Raw genomic sequence first — 13,935 nt, forward strand, 5'->3', positions numbered from 1 at the left:
ACTGAAATACAGTGGTAAGGTACTATTATCCAACTCAACAGAATGCTGGACGAAATGCATACTGTGAAGTTTTTTTAAATTGGCTTTTAACCAAGTGATCTATGAAATGAAGTGAGAACGTGGCTCAATACTTGACTATAGTCCATTTTATGTGAGAAATATTTACATTTCCAGGATGGCGCTTTTAGAGCTAGTTTTCTGTCACCATGTTGGCCTGTTGTATTATTTTTCTGAACATAGATGGCTCTCCTATTCAGTGTTGACAATCCCTTTACTTCTAAAATCACACTCGCACCCAGAAGTCATTTCCACTACTGATAAAAACACATTTTGTGACAAAATCGATTTCTTGACAACAGGGGAGTTGGAATAGTTTGTATAGCGGGGGTTACGGGAGCCATTGAACAAAACTACAAACCAGTTTATAAGAGAGAAAGATCAGGCCAGGGGGTGCAGTAATACCCCGAACACCATTGTATAGAGAATGATACAGATTTCTGTGATGGGCAGTTAAAAATCCTCATTTAGAAACAGATTTAAGACACCGATCATAGTGATGAGATTAATTTGATATAATTATTATGATATACCACAGTGCTTGGATCAAGTGTTTTACTGAATTTGGGGTACTTACAAGCATCCTCCCTCAAGGTAAAACTTAACAGTATTCCAGCAGACTACTCTTATTATGTTAATGTCAGTCTTTTAACAAACTTCTAAGAATACCTACATGACTCGTTGATGGAGGGACTGACGGAGCCAATATGACCATTTAGCTGCTAGGATTCCGTGAAAATTGGGGCAATTTGGTGCCCCAGATTTTGTGGTATCCCATGCAGCTGCACGGGTTGGATATTGGTAGGGATAGCTCTCCCTTCCCCATCTAGTGTTACTTCTTTAGCCATTGGAGATATTTTGTAATGCAGGTTGCATCTCTAAAATCCGGGATTCTCTGGTCTGGCAACATCCGTGGTTCGGCATGACCTCAGATGTTCCAGGATCAGAGCACCCAGGTGCACTGCAAGGGAGTGGGGACTTGGGAGCCAGTGCATGGCTTAGTTGGGCTACGAGAGAGGAAGCCAGGAACCGGCACATGGCTCAGTTGAGCTGTGAGCGAGCCTGGGATCTGGCGTGTGACTCAGCAGTGCTGGGGAGGGGCTGGGAGTTGGGTGTGGTGAGGCTGGGCTGTGGGGGGAGCCAGGAAGCCCGGAGGGTGCAGGATTGATAGAGGGGTGGCAGCAGGTCCTGAAATGACCTCCTTTGGTCTGGAAAAATCCCTCATCCGGGACCAGTCAGGTTAACCCAGGAGGGCCCGGGAGGGCCAACCTGTAGCAGTTGTGAATGGGCTTTATGCCACTATAGGCATTATCATGTCCATAAAGTTACAAGCTCAGTGTTGAAACAAGGTGGTTTTTTTGTTTGTTTGTTTTGTCTTTTTTGGTCCCACTATTCATCTTGGAAGGCTGCTCATGTGCATGTATTCAGCGTGTCGCTAGGAGGAACTTGAGTAATAGAATGCCTTACTAATGATTAGATGCTCTGCTCCTCTGTGTAACTTCTACAAGTTCCTGAATTCTGCAAAGGTGTCTACATATTTATTTTTGTGAAATTTGTGTTTTTGCCTTTCTTCAGATTTCCTCCCCCCACCCCCACATTTGGTTAAAATGTTTATTTAATTCTTCAATTCAGAGTTTGTTGGTAAATTGGTACTTTTGTTGTTTTTATATTTGTAAGTGGTCTTTTTCCATAATAATTAGGCATACTTCCCCATCACAAAATATACATTGAAGAAATTTGTATAGACTAAATCGGTTTAGTCAAATGGCTTTTAGACATGCCAAGTATTTTGCTATTCTAATTACTTATTTTTTTTGCAATGGGATTTTTAGGTAGCCCATATGAAGAGCAAAGACAACAGAATTAAGCTGATGAATGAAATTCTCAATGGGATTAAAGTGCTGAAACTTTATGCTTGGGAATTAGCCTTTAAAGAGAAAGTATTAGGGATCAGACAGGAAGAGCTACAAGTGCTTAAAAAGTCTGCTTACCTTGCAGCAGTGTCTACATTCACTTGGGTGTGCGCTCCTTTTCTGGTAAGTAAAACATATTTGAAGTTGTGTTTTGCAGGATGGTAGAAGGCCAAAGAAATAGTGAGAGTGAAATCCTGCTTTTCTGTTAGTTACTCTATTGATCTTTCACTGTTCGGCAAACTCAGTCTTGTAAATAGAACTCTGTTCACAGCAACATTCAGCTCAACAGTAAACTTTTCAGAAAGAGTTTTTAACCTTGTTTGTTTGTTTGTTTGTTTTTTGTCTTAATATTAACAAACTCCTTCAAGTTAAACATTTCCTGGTAGGTAGTGACTTTAAGAGTTCTTGGTTGGTTCTTCAGGCTTTCATATTCACCGGTACTACGAATATTGTTGGAATGAAAAAGGCACAAATAATAGTAATAGTGTTTGGTCGCTGACTGGAACAAAATGCATATAGACTATCTGGGTAGCACCTCTTAGGACTTCCCTTTACATTAACATTTATATTTTGTAAATTTTCTAGAAAAAGCACCCTTGAAAGTGTATGCTATACAGATTCCCAGGTGAGAGGTTTGATTAAAACAAATGTTATGCAATTCCAAGCACACCACACACTAGTTATGTAGATGTGTGTGAAAGCCTCTTCTCTCCCACCCAGGCTGGTAAAGCTGACTTGATGGGAGAGTTGTTCTCTAACCTGGGATCATTTTAAATTCTAACTTTTTAAAAAGGTTTGGTTTAAATATTGTCTCTTTACTGTTTGTGGCTGATTGGAATTTACACAGAAAAGGAGACACATTGGATTATAATTGCTTGTGGCCCTAAAAGAACAAAGGGTAGTTGCTTTCATCATCTGGCAGAACTAAACAAACCATGCCTACATTAGGGTAAAATATGTGTGTTCCATTTGAAGGTGTTGAAGTGTTCTTTCCACTCATGGATTCCTTTGCTCCAAGTGCTGACCATGTTTACATGACATTATAGGTATGATGAAAGGCAGAAGAAGCAGCGTCTTACATAGGAAATGTCAGAAGCATTTTTTAGTGAATGTTTTTATAAAAGAAGGCTGTGAGATGGCTTTTTAACAAGTTGATTTACTAAGTTTCTAAATACAGCTTCGCAAAGGACTTTCCTTATTTCAGTTTAGCTCTGTCAAAGCCAAGATTAATGTACATACCTAAACGCGGTGTGTTACGAATGTTTATCAATGGGTCTGATTGCATAGAAGACCCTTGTCATTAAGCTTCTACAAGAGCATGATTGGACTCTGAGGAAGGGGATATTATATAATTCTTTCCCCAATTTGTATTAATCAAGATTACTATGATTAGCAACAGCACGCTACAAAGGACATTTGAATTGGTTCATTTCTTTCCCATGCACAGTTTTCCTTTTTGTCCTGCTTTGTAGCTCTTTGGCCAGTGTTCTTTATAACCAAAAGGAACCTCGAAAAGGAACCAAAACTCCAAACAAATCTGTCTTACTCTGTGTAAAAGTTTTACACAGAGAGAGCTCATAAGCTCAGCCCCTTTTATCAGTGAAAGAGAGAGATGCACAGTGGTTGCTCCCCCCAGGTAATAATTATTTGTGCTGGGCTTGATGATAAATAAAAGTGGCTTTTTTTTATTAAGTATAAAAAGTAGGATTTAAATGGTTGCAAGTGAAAACAGATCAAAGGAAGTTACTAAGTTATAATAAAAAAAAATGCCAGCTAATTCCAATATTCTAAGAAAGTTGTTACATGTAACTTCTTACCCTAAATAGATTCTTAGCTCAGGTAATATGCATCAAGTCAGAGTTGATTATATTTACTCTGGCCTGGGGGTGGGTGTGTGTGTGTGTGTGTGTGTGTGTGTTTTTGAGAGTTCTTCTTTGTCAGGTTTCTTTATGTGTATCATTTTAGGGTGGGTGAGGCAGTTTCAAAGGCCAGCTGAAGATTAAATCTGATTGCTTTCCATTCCTTAAATAGCCTTCCCCCACCCCCATGAGGGTAGGAACCCTTGTTAATCACTCCCCCTCCTTATAGAAAAGTGCATGCAAGATGGATTCCTGTACCAGGTGGCATGGACACCTGTTTTTCTGGGGCAATCCACAGTCTGGGCTTATAGGACAAATAAGGTTATTCACATTCAGAATTAAAACCATATTTACCCTTCATATTTCTAACATCACATACGACAATGACACATGCACAAAATAGGATATATATATTCAGCAGACTGTAACTTCAAAATGGATATTTTGCATAAGTGTTTTAGGTTTATGCATATTCAGAAGCCAATTTTCATAAAGCATGGGGGGGGCCTTGTCACAAAATGATTTATTATACCACCTTGATGTAAGGCATATGGGAATGGCTCTCAGGGAGCAGATCAGCTGAGCAGTCTTAAGGGAGGAATTTTAGGTGCAGGCCTGGCTTTGTTACCTTACTGTTTTCTTTGTCAGTACACAATGCATTAGCCACACAATGTTTACATGTGGTTATTGATGGTCTAGTCAAGCATAGCCTGTATAAGTATGCATGTGTGTGCTAGATCTATTTATATAATGGGGTTGCTGAGAGCCATGCTCTAAATCCTTTATAGGATGGAAACTACTGCAAGCCAAGAGGTGTGGCAGCCTCCTTAGCACCACTAGTTCCCACTGTGTATGCACAGGGATTCCCTTTCTGAACTGGGTGGAGTATTATAGGCTGTCTCTACACTGCACCCCTTTTCCGGAAAAGGGATGCAGATTAGACGCTCTGGAATAGCAAAATCTGCGGGGGATTTAAACATCCCCCACGGAATTTGCATTAACATGGCTGCCACTTTTTTCCGGCTTGAGGATAAGCCGGAGAAAAGCGCCAGTCTAGACGTGATTCTCCGGAAAATAAGCCCTTTTCCAGAGGATCTCTTATTCCTTGAAAGTAGGAATGCAAATTCCGCGGGGGTTTTCTTTCTGCTACTTACAACAACTGCACTGTACCCCACTCCTGAACAGCTCTGAAAGTGGGCACACGGTTTATGTAACTACCAAGACTTAGATCTTGCCCACACTACATTTTGTAGAAAGCTACCCACAAGCCTGGTTTTCACGAGCATCTCTTCCGTAACTGGACTGGGTGGGTTAGAAGACTCATTTAAAAAAAAAATGTGTTCTTAACCACACTAGAAAATGAAACACTATGGCTGTGTCTACACTGCACCCCTTTTCTGGAAAAGGGATGCAGATTAGACACTTTGGAATAGCAAAATCCACGGGGGATTTCCTACTTTGAAGGAATAAGAGATCCTCTGGAAAAGGGCTTATTTTCCGGAGAATCATGTCTAGACTGGCGCTTTTCTCCGGCTTATCCCCAAGCCGGAAAAAAGCGGCAGCCATGTTAATGCAAATTCCGCGGGGGTTATTTAAATCCCCCGTGGATTTTGCTATTCCAAAGTGTCTAATCTGCATCCCTTTTCCGGGAAAAGGGGTGCAGTGTAGACACAGCCATAGTGTTTCATTTTCTAGTGTGGTTAAGAACACTTTTTTTTTTTTTTTTTAAATGAGTCTTCTAACCCACCCAGTCCAGTTATGGAAGAGATGCTCGTGAAAACCAGGCTTGTGGGTAGCCTTCTACAAAATGTAGTGTGGGCAAGATCTAAGTCGTGGTAGTTACATAAACCATGTGCCCACTTTCAGAGCTGTTCAGGAGTGGGGTACAGTGCAGTTGTAAGTAGCAGAAAGAAAAGAGGTGATTTGAAGCAGAGCCAGATTAACTTTTCTGGGCTATTTGATCCTAGACTCTAGGTTGGAGTAAAAAATGAGAGGTTCAATATGCAGAAGGGGGCTGTTGGTTGAGGCAGGAGGGTGGGTGTAGGAGGGGTAAGTGCTCTGACTAGAGGTGTGGGCTCTGGGCTGGGGATGAGGAGTTTAGGGTGTGGGAGTGAGCTCAGGGCAGGCAGGTGAGGTGGGAGTGCGGGGGCAGTTAGAGTTCAGGAGGGGGCTCAGGATTGGAGTGTGGGGTCCAGGACGGGTTGGCCTAAAAAACAGGGGCTTTAGTGGATGCAGCCCAGGGCTCTTAAGCCACTTTCTTAATCCGGCCCTGATCAGGAGGCAGAGAAACCAAAAAATATACACACAAAGTTAATGAGCGTACTTTCATTTTCTGCTTTGCCTCCTCTCTCCTCTTGGTTCTGTGAGGAGTGAGGCTCTTTTCCAAGAGCAACTGTTCAGTAACAGATCAGTTAAGACCCAGTGTTTGTTTTGCAAAGGCTTGTTCTGATTATTTTCTTGTTCTTAAGAACAAGTGTTTTGTTTCACTGGCTTTCCGCTGTGGCTCGAGTTCTTGGAGGAATCATTGTCTTTGAGTATATAAATGTAAGAGGGCAGAACACAGACCATAATTATTCCCTCTTTGTTCTTAGGTTGCTTTATCTACCTTTGCTGTTTATGTGCTGATAGATAAAAACAACATCTTGGATGCTCAGAAAGCTTTTGTTTCCTTAGCATTATTCAACATCCTCAGGTTCCCACTGAATATTCTTCCGATGGTCATCAGCAGCGTTGTACAAGTAAGATTTTAATGTTGACGACTGAATTTACAGAAATGATCATTTTGAATTATAGTGTCTTTTGAGGTCTGTGAATGTTTTAAAGCATTAGAGTCCTATCACAGAAAAGTCTCTTCTCTCTACCCACCACTGAAATGCACTCCCCTGTGAAAGTAAAGTTTTGCAGTCTCTTATTTTCCTGTGTTTGGCTTCATCTTCAATCAGAAGTTACAATGACATAGCTCTGCTGATCAGGAGAGCTATATGCCAGCGTAACTGGCAGTGTAGGGGTAACCATGTTAATGGATGTGCTTCCATCGTGGTAGCCAATAATGTTCAGCTTGGAGGTGTTACTACGTTGATCAAAAAACTCCTCCTGTGGGGATGGACGGCATCTGTGCTGGAGGCTCTGCCAGCACTGCTGTGCTGACATAAGCATGTCGGTATAACCTCTGTAGCGGCAGCTTTCAGATTTTTTTTTTCTCATGACCCGGTTGAAGGAAATTGTTGATGCCTGCGACCCAACATAATTTGACTGGAGTGTGGGCGAGGATGAGAGCTTTGGGTATAGGACAGGCTCTGGCTTTGAGGTGGTTAGGGCTGGAGAAGTGGCGGGCTTACTTTGACTGGCTCCTGGTCAGCATAGCAGCAGAGATGCTAAGACAAACTTACCTTGCCAAGATATTTTGGCCTTGGAAAGGGTTCAGAAAAGGGCAACTAAAATGATTAGGAGTTTGGAACAGGTCCCATATGAGGAGAGGCTAAAGCGACTGGGCCTTTTCAGTTTAGAAAAGAGGAGACTAAGGGTAGATATGATAGAGGTCTGTAAAATCATGAGTGGTGAGGAGAGGGTGAATAAAGAAAAGTTATTCATTAGTTCCCATAATAGAAGAACTAGAGGACACCAAATGAAATTAATGGGTAGCAGGTTTAAAACTAATAAAAGAAAGTTCTTCTTCACACCGCACGTAGTCAACCTGTAGGATTCCTTGCCAGAGGAGGCTGTGAAGGCTAGGACGCTAGATAAAGAGACGCTAGATAATTTCATGGAGATTAGGTCCATAAAAGGCTATTAGCCAGGGGATAGAAATAGTGTCCCTGGCCTCTGTTTGTCAGAGGCTGGAGAGGGATGGCACGAGACAAATCGCTTGATCACTGTCTTTGGCCCACCCCCTCTGGGGCACCTGGCACTGGCCACTGTCGGTAGACAGGCTACTGGGCTAGATGGACCTTTGGTCTGACCCAGTACTGCCATTCTTATGTTCTTATAAGCTTCCTACCTCTCCTGGCACTGCAGACCATGCTGCGTCCCAGAAGCAGCTAGCCAATGGGAGTGTGAGGCTAATACTCAGGGCAGGGGCAGGGCACGGAGCCCTTGTGCTCTCCCTCCTCCTACTGAGGAGTTGGGCATGCTGCCAGCCGCTTCTGGGGCACAGTGCAATCTGCAGTCCAGAACAGGCAAGTACCTGCCTTAGCACCCCCGCTGGTCACCTGATCCTCCTGCAGCAACAAGACTCAGTGCCTGACATTCCATGACCCAATACTGAGTCATGACCCATACTCTGAAAACCACTGCTCTATAGCAAAGATCTGCCCTTTTTATAGCACCTGGCGAAATCAGACTCCAATCCTAATTGTGCCCTCTGGGCATTACCACAATACAAATAAATGCATGTCTGGTTTTGAGGTGGAGGTAGGTGAAGTGGCTGGTGTAGTGGGAAGTATATACTGGATTTTAACAAGCACAATGAAACAGATTTTTTTATAACCTGTGTGTAAAATAGTTTTTCAATTGTTTCATGTCTAGGCAAGTGTTTCCTTAAAGCGTCTCAGGTTATTTCTCTCACATGAAGAGTTAGAGCCAGATAGCATAATCAGAGGATCCCTCAAAGATGGTAAGTCCTTATTTTGTGGGTTTTTTTTATTTGCTTCCAGTTTGTAATGTTAACTTCCAATGCTACAAACTATAAGTATCAATAGGCATGTTTTGGGCAGGTTCTAAAGTGTCTTTGTGGGTCTTTTTAAATGAATTTTTGCAATTTGTGGGAGTTTTAGGTCTGGTAAAATAAATCTGTTTTTTTAACCCAATTTTTGTGCAGTTTCTACTGTTTTTTCTTCTTCCTTCTTGTTAATAGTACAAAACACTCATGTCCAGCATCAGTAAGAAACAAGGAGGGTTACTGTAAAATAACTTATTAAATTAACCAGCTTTAAATGTACACGAAGAACACCTTACAGAAGAATAATTTTACCAGTCAGTGCTGATCAGGAAGTGGCCAAAGCACTCTCATACAGAAAACCCATAGTCATTTTTGTGGAGAGCATCTAAACACTACTTAGAAGTTAGCATCTCCCCTAGCACAACTGACCAACACCTCTCTTCATTTATGGAATTGCAGGTAGTCATCCAGCTCTGCTTAAATACAATTAATACTGTTGCACTCCTCCAGTCTCCCATTCTACCCAAATTGTCATTCATTGTTTTTGTACAGTGTCTAGCATAGCCGGGCCCTATCTGGTAGGGGTGTCTGTGTGCATTTGTCACAGAACTGTAGTGTTTTGTAGAATCTTAATGTCCCATGTTGTAAAATGCACTGCTCTTTATTATAGCAGGTTTAAACATAGATAAATGATTCCCTGCCCATCTTTTTTTATAAAGGTAATAAAATATTCTTTCTTTCTAATGCATTCATATTCATTCTCCATTAGTAGAGCCACTTGGTGTATTCCTAGAACCAGGGTTTCTTTCTGTGCTCCTTATTTTCTGCTTTCTTCCTTTTCTTAACTGATGATCGTTAATATATTTGACTGAAATCCTACATAAAAAAACTAGATGGTCTTATGCACAATCACTTTTCAGTATTTGTATTGATGATTATCTTAACTAAATTAGTGTATTGCCTTTTTACCACTCCCCTGGATTGTTGGATATGAAAATGTGCCCCTCTAGGGCTGAAAAGTGAATGTGTATTGTGGCATTGTAGGAACAGTGCCTTTCATTGACTTCAGATCAAAATTGCTCTGTTTACAAGTTGGGGCTGCTTTTTCTAATGTCAGTTTTGTTATCTTAGCCTTTAATATAGGGGTGGGCAATAATATTTGCAGGGGGCTCACTTAATGAATTTTGGTATATGGTCATGAGCTGGCTCATTCCATTCATGAGTATGCCTCGTGAAACCAAGCTTATCTGCGCCGGTCGACAAAGGCTGCCTTGTCGACCACAGCGCGTCCAGACTGCCCCGATCTGCCAACAAACAGCTGATCATCAGCTGGTCGGCAGAGCACGGCAGCCATTTAAATGAAGCCGCGATTATTTAAATTGCGGCTTCGTTTCCCTCTGCCAATCAGCCTCATCTACATGGCTCCATCGACGGAGCCATGTAGTTTTAGACACACCCTTTGAGTTAAAAACATAACAAAGGGCTCCTGGCTCCCAACCCTGCTGCCACCATGTTGCTTTGGAACTTCCTGGGTTGCTGTGGCTATGTAGAGGGCTCGTGGCTCTGGCCCCTTCTGTGGTAGAGCTACTTGCTGGGACCCATTTAAATAGGATCCTGCTGCCTGACTCACCGCCTGGAAATTCAGTGGCATGAGCAGTAGGATAGAAATAGAAAGTGGCCAGATACTGTCCGTGGGCTGGGTCAAACTGTTATGCAGGCTGGATCCAGCCCACCCCTGCTCTAATATTTCCTTTGAATTGTAAGTGAGAATAGAATCCAGATTCCTCAATTGGATTCTTTTATTGGCTTTACAGTGTTAAAAGGAGTAAATAGTAAAATCTAATTTGTTGGAAAAGGAAGCAGATTAAATACACACTGGGAATCAAAGTCCTATCAGTTGAATATCAAGATAGTATTTTGCTATACTTGCTTTTCTTGCCATACCTGTACTTTGTCCAGCACATGATTGTAACTTGAGAACGTATTTGTCGAATCAGTCAAAATGGAGCATGAACAATTAACGAAAACAGAATGCTGGGGTTCTGTTACTAAACTAGCACCAGGCCTACCTGTGTGCGTGTGAGGCTACTCCTAGACTATGGAGTTTTACTGGAAGAAGGTATGCAAATTTCACTCTGCAATGTGTGCGCCTTTTTCTGATAGTTTTTTCAGAAGAAGGTTTTCTGAAACTTGGCCCGTCTACAAGGTCCAAATTTCGGAAAAACCTCCTCTTTCAGAAGAGCCATTCTTTCTTGTGAAATGAGGAATACAGGGGCTTCCGAAAGAGCACGTCTGCTCTTCGGCAAAAAATTGTGGAAGAGCACATGCATTCCCTGGACACGGCGGTATCCCAGAAAAACTCCGTAGTCTAAACGTAGCCTGAGTGTCTGGATTTACTTCCCATGGCACAGTGAAGTATGTTGTACAACTGTTTCCTAATTGGTCTGCATCTAAACATAATTTTTCTTTTATTATTTGCTAGCTGAAGGAAGCATTGTTGTGAAGAATGCAACATTTAGTTGGTCAAGAAATGATCCTCCCTCACTCAATGAGTAAGAATTGGTATCCTAATTAGTTCTAGCCTATAATTGCTCTAAAACTTTTATGCTTTTTTAATTGTTTCTGTAAAGCTTGAAGTGTGTGTGTCACTGCACAATAAATAATCCATGCTAAAATGGTAAGTCTGTGCTCCAAAGAGTTTATAACCTTCAAGGAACAGCAATACAAATAGATTTCTCTAACTCAGAGACACGATGTTTCATACTTTATAAGGTATGTGGCTTTTGTTGGGGGGAGGGAGTTAAATGGGAAGGGAGCCTTTTGGATCCTCTAATCAGGAGCCTTTTGCAGGCATACAGATTTGCACAAAAGAAGTCAAAGTTATTAGTGGGGTAAGGAGTCAAATGGACTAACTAAAAGAAAACACAGTATAGAGCGTATGGGCTAGTATATAGGAAGAGAATAGAGGACGGAGGTAGGAGTGGACTTCTCCAGGGGCTTGAAGTGATAATAGCTTGCAGTTTGTACAAGCTGTGATCTACACAACTAACTATCCCCTTTCTTGTTTTTTGACTAGATCTATGGGGCTCCTTTCACCTTTATCCCCTTGCATGCTCTGCTTCCGTCTTATCTCTGTTCCAGTGCTGCAGATGGTTGGGAGAGGAACCATACAAAATCCTCAGCATGCAGCATGCTAACTCACTCACTTGCATGATGTTGCTGCTGAAAGCCTTCACTTCTCCTAGGCCTCTCTTATTGTTACCCTTGTTTTTATCCTATATTTTTGGGGACACCGACATTGTCTGGGGTTTGTAAAACACCGTATTTATAGTGTTGCGTAGACTGTATGGAATAGAGCTGGTGCAGAGAGTTTCAAGAAAGGGCCTCAGACAGGTGGGCAAGAAGGCTGGCATTGGTGGCTGCTTTTTGGAGGACTGATCACATAGTGAGACTATATGAGACTGTACTGCGCTTGTCAGAGGCTACAGAGTGGCCTGATTGTATCTGGTGTTTCTGTGTATTTGACACTATAATAGAATGCTTACCATTATTTGTGTGTCATGTATCAAGAAGGCTGAACTGTGTGTGATTTATTTCAGCATTAATTTCACCATCCCTGAAGGCTCCCTGATTGCCATTGTGGGCCAGGTTGGCTGTGGAAAGTCTTCATTGTTGTCTGCTCTTCTAGGAGAGATGGACAAGAGGGAAGGATCTGTGGCTATCAAGGTAGGAAATGTCTAGGTAATAGTTCTATTGTTTGCGGGGGCTTCTAAAGTGATAACAGCATTTCCATAGCATAAGGGGCAGGGGAAGCCTCACAAATTAACAAGTTTGGCTTAAATAAAAGGGGAGGGTGTGCTTGTGCTGCATTTTGCTGCTTTATGATATGCAGAGAGGCCTCAAAATGTGCATGGCGTTTTAAAATTTTGGTTTTATCATAGAAATATCCCAATGTAAAACCTTGTTCCTGTTTTTGCAGGAGGTCTTTGTGGGAGACTTAGAAAAATGATTTGGAAGCTCTGACAGTCCTAAATTGAAAGAGAGGTCAGGGTTGACTCTCTTATAAAGACCTATTTTTCAGCTATACATTTTTATTCTTAATGCAGATTTCAATAGAAAAATCCAATAGAAAAATCTTAAATTATCTGAAGAAAAAATCACTCCCCTCTTCCCCCCCCCAAATAAAATGACTTTTATTTACTTTGTGCCCATAATGTGGTTTTACTAATTCTATCGTGCTTAAGATATTCTTGGAAAAAAGAAGTAAACAAGACCTGAATTACTAATGTTGCAACCTCCAAGACACCTTTCCCTTTTTTTAATCAGAAAAAATATTCAACACAAGCCATCCTTTTCCTTACACCCTGTTGAATATGATGGGGAAGGGGAGAGGAATATGAGCCAAAATGTCTTTTTACCACTGACTGCTTCTGTAGAGCAGAGGTTCCCAACCACCAGGCTGCGAACCGCTGGCTGCCGGGCCACGGTGGTACTGGGGTTGGGGTATACTGCCCAGTGCCTCCCCTCCCACCAACGCGTGTCCTTCCTGCCTCTCAGCCAACCAGCACTGGGCTGGGCAGAGTCTCCTCCAGACACAGAAGAGCAGTTCACTCTGCTGCGGGAGGGCCATGCGGAGCTGGCACGGCAGCCTTAGAGCAGCTGTGACCCAGGCAGCAGCGCTCAGTTGGTGGCTGGGAGGCAGCGCAGAGCTAGGTGAGGGAAGTGGGGCGGGCTCTGGGAGCAGGACTAGTGCTGGGGGGCTCTGAGGGTGGGACTTGCCTTGAGGAGCTTTAGGAATAGGGGGGGCTCTAAAGTGGGGGCTAATGCTGGGAAGCACTGGGGTGTCTGGGGTGGGGAGCTGGCATTGGGGGGTTCTGGGTGTGGGGCTAGTAATGGGAGGGCTATGGGGGGCAGGGCTGGCACTGGGGGCTCTGGGATGGGGCTAATATTGGGGACTAAGGGCTGGCACTGGGGGGCATTTGGTGCAGAGGGGCTCTGGAAACAGGAGGCTGGCACTGGGGTGTGTGTGGTGGGGGGCTCTTAAGAGCAGGGGACTGGTACTGAGGTGTTTGGGATGGGGGGGCTGGCACTGGGGGGTTCTGAGGGCAGGAGGCTGGCGCGGGGGGGTGCAGGGGACTCTGGGGTCAGTGGCTTGCACTGGGTAGGTAGTAGATGGGTGGGGGACTCTAGGGGTTAGGGCTCAAACTGAGAGGCTCTGGGGGGCCACGGATTTTGGCAAACCAGCCACATTTTATTTGCATATTCATTATTTACATAATAAATATGCAAAAAAAAAATTTACTGGTCTGCAAAAAGTTTGTGAATGGGTTTGCCGGTCCGTGGTACAAAAAAGGTTGGGAACCACTTCTATAGAGCACGAGTTAGCGGGGAGAATTCCACAAAGTGGATGTTGAGGGAAGGGTGCTCCATTTGAAGCCCATTCCCCAAA

The 13,935-nt window shown here is 42.9% G+C and overlaps 1 protein-coding gene across 2 annotated transcripts in view; it reads left to right on the forward strand.

Moving 5' to 3' along the window:
* The window catches only part of ABCC1 (ATP binding cassette subfamily C member 1 (ABCC1 blood group)), a 99,130-nt gene that overhangs the window by 58,365 nt on the left and 26,830 nt on the right, over positions 1 to 13,935 (forward strand). For both annotated transcript variants that reach the window (XM_006119586.4, XM_006119587.4), the window contains exons 12-16: positions 1,890 to 2,093; positions 6,421 to 6,567; positions 8,354 to 8,441; positions 10,969 to 11,038; positions 12,086 to 12,212. In XM_006119586.4, coding sequence (XP_006119648.2) covers positions 1,890 to 2,093; positions 6,421 to 6,567; positions 8,354 to 8,441; positions 10,969 to 11,038; positions 12,086 to 12,212 — 636 coding nt within the window. The remainder of the gene's footprint in view (positions 1 to 1,889; positions 2,094 to 6,420; positions 6,568 to 8,353; positions 8,442 to 10,968; positions 11,039 to 12,085; positions 12,213 to 13,935) is intronic.

The sequence above is a fragment of the Pelodiscus sinensis genome, chromosome 16 (assembly GCF_049634645.1).
Source record: "Pelodiscus sinensis isolate JC-2024 chromosome 16, ASM4963464v1, whole genome shotgun sequence".
Taxonomy (NCBI): domain Eukaryota; kingdom Metazoa; phylum Chordata; order Testudines; family Trionychidae; genus Pelodiscus; species Pelodiscus sinensis.